Below are 18,185 nucleotides of genomic sequence, written 5' to 3'. Positions count from 1 at the left end.
CGTCTGCCGTAAAATTCATCAGAAGAAATTTGTTTGACATCGTTTACGACACTTACGGATAGACGGCAGGGCAAGAAGGAGAGCCGTAAAGCGTCGTGTTTTGGACTGGAGGAGGTCATTAGAAAGTGAGCAGCAGGCTGTCGGGGCTCCGGTGGAAAAGATATTTAATTGATAGCTCTGTATAGTTTTAAAACAGCTGCGAGATGCTGCGTCTCATCCTGCGGCTCAGGCCGTCCGCCGGGCTCCCCTGTCCCCGTGTCCTCCCGACCGGGCCTGGCGCCGCCACCGTTGCGCTCGGCTCCAGCTCCCGCTCTGTGCCCGGAACCGGCTGCCTGCGCCGGCTGCACGGCGGGGCCGGGTCCCGGGCCGTGATCTTGGGCTCCGGCTTCAGCCACAGACGGGCTCTGCTGCGGTGTCCCCAGCTGTCAGGCGGCGTTAACAGCACCCGTTTCTACAGCCTGCCTCCGCACCAGAAGGTACTGTCAGCTCCCGGAGCAGGTTTCAGGTTGTCATAGCAGCGAAGTTCACGGTTATAGAGAACATGACCTCCATAGCTAGCATGAGGTAGCATCGACATGTACCGAGCAGCTTCTGACACTCATGCAAGGGTTAAGATCAGCTGATTCAACAGATTAGGACACTATTTAATCACACCTTGAATCAGTGTAAATTCAGAGCATCCAGACTTTATTCATGATTGATGTCATCAGGTGGGAGATGTGTCCAGAGATATTTCAGGTTTACATCACAGGTTTACAAGAGTTAGATCAGTATTTCTTTTACATTGAGAGCATTCGTTTATGAGTTAGGGAGTGTCACCGTATGGATGCTGTCATATGTATTGTTTTATCATTCAGTGTTGGAGCAGCTCCAGGATTTGTCAGCTGTGGTGATACCTGTTTGAAGGTGTGCTTCCCCTCAATAATGAGACTGCTGCGTCTGACTAAATTCTGGTAAAATGTGAAAGTTATTGGTACATTTCAGACACTAAACAATGAATTTAACATTTATCTGTCAGTGACTGGTAGATGTTCACACCCTGCTTTGCTGTCAAATCTGTCAGAATTACAATTACATTGCAACCAACAATTATTGTCCTTATTGATTCTTCTGTCGATTATATTTTTTTTATATAAAAAGTTTATACAGTTTTTAATTAATCAAGTAGTTGTTTGGTCTATACATTGTCAGAAAAGCTGGAAGCAGAGACATTTAGCATTTTTTCTTTTAAGAATGACTCAATATGACTCACTGATGATCAAATATTTACTAATGTATTGTCTGTCAAACTATTAGACAAGTAGTCCACTACTTTTTGCAGTTCCTTCTGCAGCAGATGTTACTTCTGTGAGTGATTTGCTCTTTCTGTATAATGCATACATACAGGTTTTGGGTATATAGGGTGTTCGGGCTGGAAAAGAAGATTAAGTATACTTAAAAAAAAGAAAGCTGGCATACTAGAATAATACCTTAGTTTAGTGCTGTTAATGTGCACTGTTGTCCCACAATGCAGCACACAAAGGAATTGAACAAATTAAATTAGAAAAGGTAACAAATGACAGATGGTGGTGAATCAGCTCCAGGAACATAATTTCATTAGTTTGAGTGATAGTGACACGCAGTGCAAAGTCTCAGTTTGATTGACTTGTGTTAGATTATCATTTGCTGTTAGTGTAAAATTATTTTAATTTTTAAAAATAATATTTCCAAAAACATTAGATAGTGAAACTTGCTATATAGCACAAACTTGATATAAGTACAATGCAGTGTGGAATTGGGATACATTTCTGTTAATACACCTTGTATTAACAGAAACCTCCTTAGATGTGAGTCCTGAGAGATGTTGCTTTTTCTCTGGTTTAATGCAGATTGAATTTGAGACCTAATACCTGTCTCACCACTAGATGTACTCACGAATCATCATCAGATGTTATACGGCCTTGAAAGCTGCTGTTAAACATGCCAGATGTGATGAAACACAGCTGTATGTGGGTCAATTCTTAAGCAAGAGGATGAGGTGATGATGATGTAGAAACTGCTGTTACAACACCTGACTTTGGCCAGTGTTTGTGGGGCCTTATCATGAAGCCCCAGTGGGGACACTGTAAAGTGGCACTGGTCATCTGTGGGCATTCATTCAAATTAAATGCAATCTGTGTCTTTGTTCAACAGGTGGAGCTGCCTGCGCTGTCGCCCACCATGCAGACTGGAACCATCGCTCGCTGGGAGAAGAAGGAAGGAGAAAAAATCAGCGAGGGTGAACTTATAGCTGAGGTTAGTAGTATGTGTGTGTTTCTGTATTAATTTAAGGAATCATCACTATAAACTCAGTTTTTTAAACGTTCCTATCTGTGTAGGTGGAGACTGATAAGGCCACTGTAGGGTTTGAGATACTGGAGGAGTGCTATCTGGCTAAGATTCTTGTTCCTGAAGGGACCAGAGATGTCAGCATTGGAGCAGTAATCTGCATCACAGTTGACAGGTAGGTATCTTTGCAATGACACTGTCAAATACAGGCTGGAATCCAAGGTCCAAAATCTTATTAGCCTGCAATAATTCTCTCCTAACCATTGCATAACAACTCTCCTGTGACTTCCTTATTCTCCCAGATGCTGGAAACATGTTGGCACTGTGTTCCTTTTAATGATAATAAAATAAGAAATCAGGCTATAACAAGGATATTCTCAAAGTCATTCAGTCTTGAAACAGAAAAAACAGAGGATGAGTAGACCACACACAAAAATTAGTGTCATTGATTTCACACCATTAAACGTTGCAGCCGGCGTTTCTGCACTTTGTAGTCTGTGAATTCCAAATAACGCAAAGAACGTTGTAGTTTTGAAAATTGAATAGTTTTGACACTTTTCTTCCTTTTTTTCAGCACCTGTTTTTGCTTCATCAGCATCTGGTATGTGTGTTATAAGTGCGTTTCTAATTTCTTTGTGTGTATGTTTTTTCCCCTACAGTCCTGACCTCATTGCAGCTTTTAAGGACGTAACGTTGGACTCTCTTAAAGCAACTGGTGCAGCCCCGTCCTCAGCTGCCTCTGCTTCTCCTCCTCCCGCTGCTGCTGCTCCTCCCGCAGCCCCAGGAAGCTCTTACCCCTCACACATGAAGGTAGGCGTGTTCTTATATAAACAAAGGACAGTCAGATATGTCAGACAAAGTAGAGCAGAGTAATAAGAGTTTGTGTACAGTCAGTGTTCAGCAGCCACACTGATGCAGCCTTATGAGGGTTGTTCAGTCTGACAGTCTGTGTGTGACGGTTCATTGTGCATTCTGTGCAATCTAGACTTTTCTTTTAATTTATCAGTCTCAGTTGCAAACTCTTTAAGTCATAAAAATGGCAACCATTATGTGATGAAGAGATCTGACTGAGGCACACTGAGATGAATGGAATGAAAGAAATACAAAGACAACATCAGTTTTCACCAGGAAAACCCAAAATTGTGTGGCATCAGAATAACATGAAAGATGTGACAGTCACACACAGGCTTTAAATGCAATTTGTGAAAAACGTTAAAAACATCATTTGAGACCTTTTGTACAGAGTATGTCATTTTAGATTTTATGCTGAATTAATTGAGATTGTAAAATGTTTCGTTTGAGCTCTATTGAAGAGCTCGGAGAGCAAGTTAGAAGTCCGTTTATGTAGCTCTTGTCAATTGTCAAGGAAGCAAATCAAATAAAATTGCAGCTCTCTTTGTAACTCCATGTTTTCTATTTCTGAATTCATTATGTCATTCGTATTGACACAAAGCTTTAACTACACATTCTCATTTATAATGCTGCATTTGTATTCAATTTTAAATTGTGTGTAAATAGCTGTCATGGTAGTCAGTGATGTGTCTCTGTTTCAACAGCAAATGACAATTTGTGTCATTGCTCAATCAGAGCAGCTTTAATTTGTTAGAGGCTGCTCTTATAAAACACAGCCACACTTGACTTAAGGATGCTGCTGTTGTAGGATTTAAAGTTTAGAGCTTTATTAAAGACACATTATCTGGCTGCCTGAAGTGGTCAAACTGGAAGCTGCAGAAATGACATCCCCCTGACGTGACATGTGTTGCTCAAATTGACGTGTGGGTATGTTGCAGATCACACTTCCTGCCCTCTCTCCCACCATGACGATGGGAACAGTGCAGCGCTGGGAGAAGAAGGTTGGAGAGAAGCTGAGTGAGGGAGATCTGCTGGCTGAGATTGAGACTGACAAGGCAACCATTGGTAAAGTGACTCAAACACCTCAGCCATGACATATTTACTCTTTTGGTGCCTTTTTTTTTACCCCAAGTGCAAAACAGTATTACAGTTCTGATTAGTATTTCCTTTACATGAAATAAAGCTTACCACAGTCTTGTATTTTGATGTACAGCGTGACAGGAAAAGCTTACCTGTCTCCGTCTTATGTTGTTTGTTTAGGCTTTGAGGTGCAGGAGGAGGGATACTTGGCCAAAATCATGGTGCCAGAGGGAACACGTGACGTCCCCCTGGGAAAACCACTCTGCATCATTGTAGAGAAAGAAAGTGACATCGCTGCCTTCAAGGATTATGTAGAGACTGATGTGGCAGAGGTTTCCTCTCCACCTCCTCCAGCTCCAGCACCAGTAGCGGTGAGACACACACACACACACACACACACAGACACAGACACACACACACACAAAGCCTTTCTTCTTACATATATCTGTAACAGACACCTGTCCATTCAGTTCTGCCCTGGGATAGTTGCTGCTGTTACCTAATTTGTGGCTGTTGATGTTACAGGCTGCACCTGCTGCTGCTGTGCCCACTCATGCTCCAGCAGCCGCTGCCCCAGCCGGACCCAGGAAGGGCCGTGTGTTCGTCAGCCCTCTGGCCAAGAAACTTGCTGCTGAAAAAGGAATTAACCTGGCGCAGGTTAGCGGTAAGTCATGAAGACATACAGGGTCACAAAGATGCAAATTGATAAGATAAGATATTCCTTTATTAGTCCCACAATGGGGAAAATTAGCATTATTACACAGCAGGTGGACAGTAAAATATAAGAGCAGCAATAAGAAAAACAACAAGAACAATAATAGTAAAAAATGTATAATAAAATAATCTTGACATTATTTACATTATGTACAAGAGTAATATTGGTATTGAATGATAATATAATATATATAATAATTGTGAAAGTGTAAATGCAGAAGTGAAAAAGGAATGGTAAAATATTTGTCTAACTCTGAGCTGTTTTGTGTTCAGGTTCTGGTCCTGACGGACGCATTACCAGAAAAGACATTGAGAGTTTTGTTCCATCAAAGGTTGCTCCTGTAAGTGACAGTTCCACTCATTTCCATATTCATCACTCCCACTTAGTAATACATTTCCTTTTACTGTCATTCCGCACATATACCAGACAGGTACAAAGTGGAACGAAATGTATTAAATATTTATAGATTTATATTTATCTGTAATCATAAGTAATGACTTCCTTTTTCATAATAGGTGCCTAAAAAAGAATCTTTGATTATGAATTGATTTGTTGATGAGTTGATCATGGTGTTATTCATTATTATTAACTAAATGATTGGTTTCTAGTTTTTAAAATGAAATGACTTGCTGCTTTTCTCTGTTTTGTATCTTTTTTCTGTTTTTATATTGTTTCAATACCATTTCTTTGGATTGTGGACTGTTTAATCAAAATTAGCATTTTGAAGATGTGGCTGTGTAAAATTGACATTTTTCACTATTTTCAGAAAGGTTTTTTAAGGAATTTGTGACCTGACATTGTATTATGTTACAGTATGCTGTAAGATTTTGATCTACACTGGCAAAGTAATCAGGAATGTCATTTTTACCATACTTTTGTTGTTTGTTTGTCTGTCTTGTTTCCAATCAAACTGTAGTGCTGAATATGCTTCAGTGTTTTGTTGTATTTAGTTTAGATGTAAATTAAATCATCTCCTCAGCAGGCTGCTGCTGCTGCTCCCACTCCAGCTGCAGCTGCTCCTGCACCTGCTGCAGCTCCTGCTGCACCAGCTGGGACCTTCACTGACATCCCTATCAGCAATATCCGCAAGGTGAGACAAAAACACACACGTGAACAGACACACAAACACACACCTGTCTTTTGGTGATCTGCTGTGTTTTATAATGACTTCATGGTATTGAATGCTGCAAGGCAAACCTCCTGAGGGGTCTTCACAGCGTAGCTCTGTTATCTCTGACCCGTGTTTCCACATTTTGCCCTTCAGACAGGCGCTACATTTATCAACACAGACTCGACCTCACCTCACTTCTGTCTGATGAATTATGGATCAAAGCTGAAGTGCATATATTTGTCTCTCCTGCAGGTCATCGCTCAGAGGTTGATGCAGTCTAAGCAAACTATCCCCCACTATTATCTGTCTGTAGACGTCAACATGGACCAAGTGCTGGAGCTTCGGAAAGAACTCAATGCTGTGAGTGTTTGCTTGTAAATAGTAGTAAAACAGAATGAAAGCAAGGTAGACAAAAGAGACTGTCTATCAGTACCTTCTGCTCTCCTCTCTGCAGGAGGTGAAAGCCCAGAATATCAAGCTTAGTGTGAATGACTTCATCATCAAAGCCAGCGCTCTGGCCTGCCTCAAGGTTCCTGAGGCCAACTCCTCTTGGTTGGACACGGTTATTCGCCAGTGAGTAAACACATAAACAGCCATATCCGAACACATGTTAATATACAGTACACAGGAAAATGCTCTCTTTTTGTACATCTACTAATCTTCAGTTTACAGATATGACTTGGTCAACGCACCAAAACGTGAATTTACCAGAAGTCGTTGAAACAGTTTGTGGGGAAGCTCAGTGAAAGAACGTGACAAAATATTACATTAGTTTGATTTGGTTCAGAGATACAGTAGTTTTGAGGAATCTTATTTTCCTGGAATCAGAAACTAATAAATACCTTAGTACAGGCTTTTTATGTATTTGGTGTAGTCTACAGTATGTCAAACAGCAATATCAGGATTTTGTCAGATAATAATCTCTAATAGTGTAGCTGCATTATTTTGCCAGTAGAGGGCACTCAGGCATTTTAAAAATCTTCCCTGCTTGAAGTCACATTGTGCTGTCATCAGTATTGACTTATTTTAACTTTTCCAGGAATCATGTGGTAGATGTGAGCGTAGCAGTGAGCACCCCCAGTGGTCTCATTACACCCATAGTGTTTAACGCTCACACTAAAGGACTGGCTGGCATCAGCTCTGACGTGTCAGCTCTTGCTGCCAAAGCGAGAGACGGCAAACTGCAGCCACATGAGTTCCAGGTACGACACATAGTCTGATCCTGTGGGTATATGTCATTTGACTGTGTGACAGTTTTATCATTAGAAAACTAGCATATTGAGATATTCCTTTTCAATGTGTGTGTGTTTTTTTCCACCAGGGAGGCACGTTCACCATCTCTAATTTGGGGATGTTTGGTGTCAAGAACTTCTCAGCGATAATCAACCCTCCTCAGGCCTGTATCCTCGCCGTTGGAGGCTCAGAGAAACGCCTGTTGCCTGCTGATAATGAGAAAGGGTCAGTGTAATGACAAATAAGTTAAATGCATCCACAATACTGTAACAAGTCTGACATATTGCCTTTCAAAACTCAAATCTTTGGCTTGTGTTGGCACTGACGCAGCGTGTTTTTGGGTTTTGCAGATTTGACGTAGCCAGTATGATGTCTGTGACACTGAGCTGTGATCACCGGGTGGTGGACGGGGCAGTCGGTGCTCAGTGGCTCGTCGAGTTCCGCAAGTTCCTGGAGAAGCCCGTCACCATGCTGTTGTGATCGGACTTTACTATCATTAAACTGCAGCAACTGGCCAAGGCCTTTCACTGAAGTGATCTGATTGATCTAAACCAGTCTTATCCTACTGTGATTGGCCAGCCTGTCACCAGGTCACTCCCAGTTATCCTGAGGGGGAAGAGGCAGAACTCACTCCGCTTACCTGTCTGTCTCGCTGTTTCTCCCATCTCTCTTTCTCTCCTCTCGTTCTCTCACTCATATTCTATTTATTGAGGCTCCATCTCACGAGAGACCAGAATTAGATGTAATTTATCCTAGAATAGAGACTGGCCATAAGTCACTAAAACATTGCTAATGTTTTACAAAGGGAAGTGTTACATGTCCAACCAAGCGAACATATTTATCCCCAAAATTTGTGTGTGTGTGTGCTTCTACACAATTTTATCTGTGAGTTTTGTGTGAATATGATAAAGACGATGGGAAGTGGAGCTATCTGTGGGTTCCAGTCTTTTGAGTAAAGGCTTGTGATTTTTGTCTGCTTGCAGGCAAGAGAAGGACAAATGTATGTTAACTTGGAGACACAATGAATCCAGATCTACACACTCAAACCTGTTCCTGTGAAGTGATCATGTACACACACACACACACACACACACAAAACTAAAATATTCAGTGTGTTTTTTGTGGATTGATACTACAGAGTGTATATTCTTCACTGTGGGATAAACACAGTTGTGTACATGGTGGTTGAGCCCCGAATGAAAACAAAGAATCTTTAAAAAAGTACTGAGCAGTTTTGCCAATTCTCTCTCTTCTCTTCTGTGGGGATGTATATTTTGTAGTCTGAGTAAAACACTCACCCTGGAAATATTCTGTATTTCACAGCTGAAACGCACAAAAATGGTGCTGAATGTTATTTGTTATTTGAATAAATTGGGAGAAGTCAACATTGTGCCATAGGATCTTTGGTTTGGGATTTTATAACTAGACCTCAGGTAAAAACCCAAATTTAAACGGTTAACAACATTTATTTATAATATGATGACAAAAAACTTTCAAAGTGTTTGAAAAATTATGAAACATTTATGAGTCCAGAAGATGTTACTGACTTTTTTTGTTTTGTTGCTAAGTCTTAATCTGCACTCAACCTTTTTCCTGTAATGGAGCCATTTCCATACATATCTTTTTCCCAATAAATCTTGGTCAGCTTCATGTAGGCCAGTGTGTGTGTGTGTGCGTGCACTAAAACATAACACACACACACACACAGTCATGAAAATAAAAAATCCACAGCACGTGCAAACAGGTTCAGACTGCCTCCTCATTCATTTACTTTGTTTTTAATTTGAGCTACAAAAAAGGAGCACGTTAATGCTGTCATAATCTGTTTAGTCTTGTTTTCATATCAGAAAGAAATAGTATCACATAACATGTGACATATCACGTAACATGTATTTAAATGAAAGAGGGGAAGGAGAAAGATGATCCATGTCCAAATGAACTGCAGGTGAGAAAGCAAACCAGCTTGTATCAGTAACAGGAAGATGCTGACCTCACTGAGTTGACAGAATAAAAGATCACACATGGCTTTGCTGCTTTTTTGGTCAAGTCCTCGAATCTTTAGCCTTTGTGATATTTTTATGTTTTTAAAGCTACTTAAAAGCATTAACAATCTAATTTGTTTGGGTAAATTACATTAGTTGATCAATTATGTGATTATTATATATATGTCCATTAAGTCATTTTTTTTTTCAGAAGAACTTTAACATTTTTCTCAGTAGGCCTACTACATCAAATTAAACTCCATGTCTGAAACTCTCAAAATCCTCGCAATGCTCTTAAGTGTAAAAAGTGAACTCCTATGGGATTAAATCTGACAAATGTTTTGACTGGTTTGAATTTCAGCCATTGTGGCGTGTTTGAGTGTTGGCTGTGACTGGTGAAGAGCACTCAGATGTTCACTATGGAGAACTTGGTAGGCACATCCACTTCCTTGATTGATGAATAACAAATTAATTTCATGTAAATCTGTCAAAATGTGGTGTTGAGTTTAGCCCATAAAGTAGGTCATATGATGTCTTGATCACTGGATCACTTGGACCACATGTCAAAAACTAATCTGAACATTTCCTCACAGCAATGACAGCCATGGATCTCGGACTACCTTGAATCTGTGAATCACCCTATACATTGTTACTGAAACAGAATTCAAACTTATGTTTTATGTGATCCCAGTGTAAAACTACTCAGGCTTGTTTTTCAAGGAAGAAATGATTGATTTTGTGGAAGAATTGTACTTTTCCACAGATTTGTATATCTCATTTAGATCCCTATTTGAGTAAAAGGCCTTATCTGTTCTGTAGGCTTTTAACTTTCACACTAACTCAGAGAAAGGCAGGCTGCTGACATGGAGGATCAGGAGGCTGCAGGTTTTTGCTCAAATCAAAGCAGCAGCTGACCCCATCAGCTACATATGAGAAAATGAAAAATATATTCATTCATCAATTAAAGTTTCACTTGAAATAATTATTTACTTTATAAAATACATGAAAAATACTGACAGTAACTTCCCAGATGCCATAGTGAGATTTTCAATTTGATCCAAACACTCCAAATACTGATTACACAGTGATGTAAAAACAGATAAAAACAGCAAATCCACATGTTTAAGAAGCTAGACTTAGAAAATATTTGGCAGTTTTGCTTAATACATGACTTCAAAATAATTGTCATTCTTAAATCTTGTAAATGAAATACAAGTTTCTCCTCAGAAACAAACAAATATGTACACAGTTCTATGTTATCAGCATGGAAGTTGAATTTGCAGTGGCTGTCTGGAAGGAAAACCTGCTTCCATGGCAACAGCAGCTTCTATGTCACCTTGCTGCATTACGGGAGGTTGTCTCATGGCCACTAGGTTACTGTCACTTATCTGACAAAAATAATGATAAATCACCTTTTTCCTTGCAAACAGACATTGGGAGGTGAAGGGAGACAGAGAGAATGAAGTGAGTGTGAAAATAAGGGAGGGTGGGGCTGATTGTATTACTCAATAGATTAATCATGCATGCCTGGTTTTTTTGGCCTCCAGTTTGTAGACGGAGAGAGAGGGCAGCCTCTCAGGGTCTCCTCTCAACTATGGGTTTTTCTGGACGATGGACGCTCTGGATCCTGTGTGTGTGTTTCAGCGCTCTGGAGTGTGGTGAGTAGGCCTGACAAGCTTTAATACAGAGCCAGTAAAACATGACAAAATGAAAGTAATTAAGAATAAACAATATTGATGGTTTTGTGCACCCCAGTGCAACTTTGAGATGTTTTGATGCTCTTGCAAAGCTTCAAGAGTTGCTTTTTTCTATCTAAGAACTTTGGTGTAGTTTATTCATTTAATGATGTTAAATACAGGAAAATAGCCACTCACAATCTACAGTGTAGAAAACTGTCATGACTTAACTCTAAAGCTCACACAGTATTTGGACAGATATGTTTGATGGTTGTAATCTTGTATTTTTTAAATTTGAGTTAAGACAATGATCACGATTTTTAAAAGAAAACATAGTAGAAATGACTTGTATATTAACAATCTAATTAAAATGCTTTTTTTTTTTGCAGCCAGAAATGAAAGATAGTATTTAAAAAAGGCTTAAATCATCATTAATCAGTGATAATGAGCCTCTTCAAACATATCAACTAATGCATTTAGTGCAGTCATGAGTTTATTGACTCAATTAAAAATAGCCTTTAGGAAAGTAGCATCTTTTAATATAGTAATTGCTTATATTTATCATAATGAGAGTGTTTGAAAGGACTGATTTGGACATTTCAGGAAGCAGTGCTCTACATAGAAACAATGCAGTGAATCGACAGTATGTTTTCAGGAGGTCATCCCAGTGAAGTGGGCTGTTGTTCCACTCAGTCTGTGATCAGTTTGGCTCACCGTCAGAGCTGTCAAGTGTAATTAACAACTAATATGTGCACTGAATTCCCACACAGACACACACACACACACACACAAAAGGCCTGGGGATGACGGGGAGGAGGGGGAAGGGTTCATTATTTCAGTAATGAAGGAGGCGAGGGAGGACCGGTACACGTCAACAGGGAAACTATGGGAGTTTAAACTAGAACAATATAACATTCATATAAATCTGAAGAGTAAATCCTCTCGTTTCTTATTTTTATTTATCCTTTCCTGTCTTACTGATCGACTGACACAGCCGCACTCCGGGTCACCATGAGGGAATCCAGTCTCGAGGTGGTTCGAGGGGATTTTGTCGTCCTGCCCTGCTCCTTCTTCACCTCCAGCCCCCTCTCCAGACTCAACATTATCTGGACTCTGGCTCCCTTGTCCAGTCCGGAAACCCCAATGCAGGTCTGCATCCCACACCAACACACAGAGACCTCTAATAGGCTGCAGCCTCACAAACTGATCTCATGTTTCAGGCATCAAGAACTCAGTACATTCTTCATGGGTGTATGAGCTGGTGAAAGTCATTCTGAAATTCTTCATCTCTCACCTTTTAATTATCTTTAAAATCATTGCTATCAGAGTTGGTAGAAGTAGCTTTCCAAAGAGAAACTTTGTCCACATTAAACCCACAATCACAGTCTCTATTAAAACACCACTGATGCTTGTTTATGTTGCTTTAGAGTCTAAAATGACCCATTAACGGCTGCTCTCACTCAGGTGATTGTGTACGACCACGGACAGGTGATTGAAGACCCCTCCCTCATTGGCAGGGTGGGTTTTACAGGTATAACTAACTAACCTTTTCTATCAGAATTGTTTTATTTATTTAGGGCTGTAACTAACAAGTATTTACTTGATTAATCAATTAGTTGTTTGGTCTATAAAATGTCATGTAAAATGCAAACAACAACAACCAACAACCCATAGACATTCAGTTTACTCACACAAACCAAAAAATATTCACATTTTGGAGGAGAAGGAACCAGATGATTTAGATTTTTTTTTTTTACAGAATGACTAAATGATTAATCATTTATCAAAAATAATTGGTGATGAATTTAACAGTTAGCAGATAATTGAACATTTGACAAATTGTTGCTGCTCACTTTTGTAGTTTAAAATTAAGTGAGTACACGTTTCTCCTCTTCAGCTACACAAGAAATTCTGCTTTTTTAAAAATGATGACAGAATAACAAGATGACTCTTTCATGTAAATCAACTGCAGGTATTCCCTGGACTGCAGATATCATCCTGAATGACACACGTGTATCAGATGCTGGCGTTTACCGCTGCATGGTCAATAACCCACCAGAGACAGCAGACCCTGGCATAGGAGAGCTGGAGCTTGGTGTTCTGGGTAAGCGTGTCACATATTGTCCAACACTACCTGAGTGAGCTTCTCTATATTTGAAGCAAACACCATTCAATACACAGTGAATTAGGGATACATCCATGTATTTATCTCAAGCTGGTACTCCCATTAAATCAAGTCATCTTTAGCAATTTGTTAAAATCAATCTCCAAATAGTTTTACAGTAAAGTGAAAATACTATTGCTTTTTAAATCTAATATTGGTCAATAAAGGCAATAGTCTTCTATTACTGTATATTGGAGTTGTTATTAAGTAAACAACAATCCCACCCACCCACTCACTCAGAGGGTTTTAAGAATGCAAATATTTGTTAAGGAGGGTAAAGACTCTTGGCCTGTTGACCAGAACTTAGCAGCAGCGGGTAACATAAATACGCCACTGACTCACTCACAAAATTAAAAAATGTCTAGCTCTGAAGACATGATAAAGGAGAAAAAAAGTGACATGACATAAGTGAAATGATCCTGAAAGAATAAAAAAAAAACCCTTACTCATAAATAGACTGAAATGTTATCATCTATCTGTAAACGTTGCATTACTTTCTTTTAAAAATGAATTGGCTGATTCATTTTGCAGCGCCGCCCTCGCTGCCCATGTGCCAGTGGGATGGAGATATTGATGTGGGAGGAAGTGTCACATTGTTCTGCACAGTGACAGAGGGCGTCCCCACTCCAGAGATCCACTGGGACAAACTGAATCCAGAGGAAATCTCACTTCCCATCAACATGGAGGGTCAGACACACAGATACACAGACACACACACAGACAGACAGACACACACACACACACACACACACACACACACACACACACACACACACACACACACACACACACACACACACACACACACACACACACACACACACACTGCTTCTGCACATTATGTTACAACGTTATGTTATATTGTCTTAATTGAGAATGTGATTCAGATAATCCTGAATCCTTTCACAGAATCATTATCCTCTTGTGCAGAGATGAATATTTGATTTCAAACTTTACTGAAGATCCCAAATATGGCAAAAAGTGTCAGAGAATTGTTTGTAAAAGAAGACAACTTGAATATAATAGTGTGAGGAAAAGATCTGAGTGTGATAAAGCCTCAGTGAAACATTAAGCAAGTTTGTATGTAAATAACAAAACACAAAGGTACTTAAAGAAAACTTCAATGAGAATATTGGGAACATGCATATCTGCAGGAGACAGTTAAAAGATCACAGTGATTTAATATCACACTTCCATAAAGTCTGAGGACTCACAAGACAGATTTAAAAAATGAGATGGTCACAATCAAAGCTGCAGAGGCCAAGATATCTAGATTTTTGGGCTAAGCTCCAGAAAACATTGGCTCCTACATTTCCCATAATTCTACTGGATAGCATCCTTCATTAGACCCTCAATTTTAGTTTGTAAATCACGCTTTCTGTTAAAAACGTGAAAGTTTCATGACCAACATGAGATCTGAGAAGACAATCCTGATGATGTCATGTAATTATTAACTGTAAGCTGTTTTCTATTTACTCTTCTCTTCTGATTGGTTCTCTCGTTATCTCAGTGTCATTAGTGTGACTGTATCTCTTCTCTCTCTCAGGAGATTTCTTGGGCTCCGTCCAAATTGTCAATGTGTCCTCTCAGACCTCAGGCCTGTATCGCTGCTCTGCCACCAACCTCCTGGGAACGGAGAACTGTTACGTCAACCTGTCTGTCTACAGCCGTAAGAGACTCATAATCCTCTCCAACTTCTTCCACATGCAGCTGTTCAAATGATTGTTTCCAAATAAGTGTATTTGTCAAATCCCTTCCATAACTGTGTTTATCTCTCTCTCTGTAGCTCCGGACAGTTCCTCTGGGATCCTGCAGGCCATGCTGCTGACCTTGTCCATGAGCCTGCTGCTACTGGCTCTGCTGGTGCTTATACTGTGGCTCCATCGCACGGGGCAGGACGGGTGTTGGAGGGAGGGGAAAGAAGAGGAGGAGTGTTACAACGAGATACCCTATACTCCGTCTCTGATGAAGCGCTCGTTTGTTTGATTTGTCAACAAGACAAGATTGACAAAAAAGAGAAAAGCTCCATCCAGGCATCAAACAATGGACTCGTTTCATCTACATCTTTTCTTTTTTACTACCTAGTCAGTTCTTGTATACTAGTGCATCTGTACAGCGTCATATATTCCCAAGATATTTTGTTGTCAACTATCTTCAGCTATACTGCATGTGACATATTTAAGTACATGTTGAATTGTGTCTTTGTCTCTTCTCTTCAAAGACTAATATGGTCTCTATCTTTGAACAAGCAAAGAAAACAGAAATAGTTCACTATGGTTGCACTTACATATTGGAATATGTAATAAAATATATATTTGGATAAGCACACACACGGACACACACAAACACAGCATCACATGACTTAGTACCGGATGTCAACTGTGTGTTCACAAGTACTGCAAGGACCTGAAATGTTTTCACAGCGCTCAGCCTGGAGAGGAAACTAAATCCACTGAGCTGAAGCATAAGGCTACTGACCCACACACTTGGCCTGCTGTGCTGCGGTGGGAAAGAGCTCGGCGTCAAGAGGGAACAGCTTGAAGAAGGCCATCAAGTCTGATCCCTGTGAGAGAAACCACATCCCTCTGCCAGCAGAGCCAGTCTGCAGAGAAAAACACAAGGTTCAAACGCAGCCAACAGACTGTAACCGTTGAAATGTGAGGAGGTGTGATCAGTCAGTAAATCTGTAGTTTCCTGTCATGACTTCATCACTTATTTCAGTATTATTTTCAAGTTGGTTTTTGTTCATCACATTAAGATGTTTGAATGTTTAAGACTGAAAATGCAAAGTGCATGTATGAAATGTCTTCTTAACTACACTTGGGGTTTATATTTCTGTTTGTTGTGTTTTTGATCAGATTATATAGTTTAATCAAAGTAGAGCTCTTTCACAGCAGGCATTTTATGTCATTAGAAACACAAGTGTTTCTAATGACATTAAAGCCACCTGTTCAGGTGCATCAGTCAGCCGTGACAGTGAGTACAATACCAGCACCCTGAAACCAAATTCAGCCATCATTTATTTTATACTGTGACACGTCCATAAGGCCCACATAGGTGTTTTCAGACAACAGCTGCGCTCCATTTAGCTGTGTAGATGTGACGCTTTAGGGACCAGAAAGATGCTGAATCTCTATCAGCTGATTTTCAGGCAGCAGCTGCAGCTGGTGGAGATGCTGTAGGTGGTGGAGATGCTGTGAGATGCTTTACTTTCAAATCTTCACAGCTTTAAAAGTGTTGCCAGAGACGCTACAGAACCTTTTCTATTTGGATCAAGCAACTGCAAGCTGTTAAATGTGTTTTATGTTACTGTAAGCAGTATGTGTCCAGTGGAGATTGAGTGTCCTGCCCCGACAAATGCAACAATAAAATTAACAGAAGGGTAAGATGGCTGTCAATCAAGAACTGTTGGTAGGCTACACGCCCACAGACTCACCAGTGAACTAGAGCACTTGATTAGTGGTATTATAATGATACTAAATATGTTGCCACTGAAGGCTCAGTGCTTCATAAAAGCTGCTGTAAACTGAGTCAGAGGTTAAAGGACAGGTTCACAATTTCAGTCAAGTGTCGATATAAACACTGAACAAGGTTTTCCTCACTCCTCTTGTTCATACTGGTTGTTAAAGATCTCCTTCAAATGTGCTTTCAATGTAAGTGATGGAGGTCAAAATCCACAGTGTGTCCACACACTCATTTTGAGTAAAAATGCATTTAAAATGTAATCGGCTCCAGCAGTCTGAGTTAGTCCCATCAAGTGGATATCTGCCAGAAGCTTCATATATGAAGAGATCTTCTAAGAGGAATGATTATGATAAGAAAAACCTATTTCCATGTTCATGTGGGTCTCTATTGTTTTAAGACAGACTTCAAAAACAGTGAACTTGTCCTTCAAGAGGGCCGACTGTTTGCTAAACAGCAAGTTCATTTTCTGGCCTTTAACCAGCTTTTTTCCCTCTTGTTTAGCAGCACACAGACTATTACTAAGAAAATGCACTTTAGCACTACCGTAGGTTGTAAAAATCAACCAACCAATAGGACAAGAGGAAGGGAAATTAAATTACTCATTGCGGTTAATTTGCAAACAAAGACACAAAAACCTTTAATTTAAATAGGAGGAAAAAAAATTACATAAAAAACTGTACAGAACATTTAACATCGACTTAAAGTTCTTAAATAAAAGACCCCCCCCCCTTTCAAAAATAACTAAAATAATAAAACAATAACAAAGTGGGATGGTGTATGATACATCTGTGCAAAAGAAGTACTAACTGATTCTTCCTAAACTGCACATTTCAATGTGAAGAGTGCCTCTCCACTCAGCTCTCCCCTCTGACGGGTAAACACAAGAGTCCCTCCCCTAAACCTCAACATAGTGTCTTTAATGTAAAAGAACCCAAAAAAATCCAATAATAATAAAATAGATTTATATTTTAAATATATATTTATATACGAAACATGCTGTACATAATTTCAGAGATTAAGAAATCCCTTTTTATTGACACCCAGGTCTGTCCATTAACTTGTGCTTTCCTCACTCCCAGCAAAGTAAAAATGAAATTAAAAAATGAGCATGACTCCCTGTTGCTTTGGATAAAAGATGAATGAGGAGAAAAAGAAAAACAGAAAACAGCACTGATCAGAAAGTCTCTGTTTTTCCTGAGTCGAGGGAGTAACTAAAGTGTTTCGAGAGGGTTACAGACGCACTTTTCACCTGTCGTAGCTTCTTCACAGCAGAGACTGACAGAAGTCTCAGGGCTGCTCAACAGCTTTGTAAAAAAAGAAAAGAAAAACCCCATAAAGCTGGCTGTGTACTGTATGTTTATGTCCCTTGTTCAGATGTTGAAGGAACTGAAAGCGAGGGAGAAAAAATAACGCTGCAAAGAGAGTGATTTAAGAAAGATGTGGCTTTACCAGCATGCAGTGTGCACAATGTGTTTTAACCAAGAAAAAAGAAAATGTCAAAGGAGACGTCTTTAGTAACGTCAGTGGGACCCTGTACTCCTAATCGTGACACCTTTACAACTTATCTTCAATCCCCCCCTTTCAGTTTTCTCCCTTTGAA

The 18,185-nt window shown here is 39.8% G+C and overlaps 2 protein-coding genes across 2 annotated transcripts; both read left to right on the top strand.

The window, feature by feature from the left end:
- The first annotated feature begins 83 nt into the window (after positions 1-83).
- Positions 84-8,683, top strand: dlat (dihydrolipoamide S-acetyltransferase (E2 component of pyruvate dehydrogenase complex)). Its single transcript, XM_053331704.1, has 14 exons — positions 84-476; positions 2,173-2,274; positions 2,358-2,482; positions 2,967-3,117; positions 4,098-4,224; positions 4,420-4,610; positions 4,765-4,903; positions 5,227-5,294; positions 5,937-6,044; positions 6,318-6,425; positions 6,520-6,638; positions 7,105-7,267; positions 7,387-7,523; positions 7,649-8,683. Exons 1-14 carry the CDS (start codon positions 204-206, stop codon positions 7,776-7,778), a joined length of 1,941 nt encoding a protein of 646 aa, XP_053187679.1. The 5' UTR covers positions 84-203; the 3' UTR covers positions 7,779-8,683.
- A 2,191-nt stretch (positions 8,684-10,874) lies between these two features.
- On the top strand, positions 10,875-15,106 carry zgc:165604 (uncharacterized protein LOC792578 homolog). The gene is made up of 7 exons (XM_053331089.1): positions 10,875-10,938; positions 11,951-12,105; positions 12,421-12,487; positions 12,929-13,060; positions 13,652-13,807; positions 14,667-14,789; positions 14,907-15,106. The coding sequence occupies exons 1-7, from the start codon at positions 10,875-10,877 to the stop codon at positions 15,104-15,106; spliced, it is 897 nt and encodes a 298-aa protein (XP_053187064.1).
- The last annotated feature ends 3,079 nt before the right edge of the window (positions 15,107-18,185 follow it).

This window comes from Scomber japonicus, chromosome 13 (genome assembly GCF_027409825.1).
Source record: "Scomber japonicus isolate fScoJap1 chromosome 13, fScoJap1.pri, whole genome shotgun sequence".
NCBI lineage: Eukaryota > Metazoa > Chordata > Actinopteri > Scombriformes > Scombridae > Scomber > Scomber japonicus.
The sequence above is the reverse complement of the archived record's forward strand: the minus strand, read 5'-3'. Positions and strand labels throughout refer to the sequence as shown.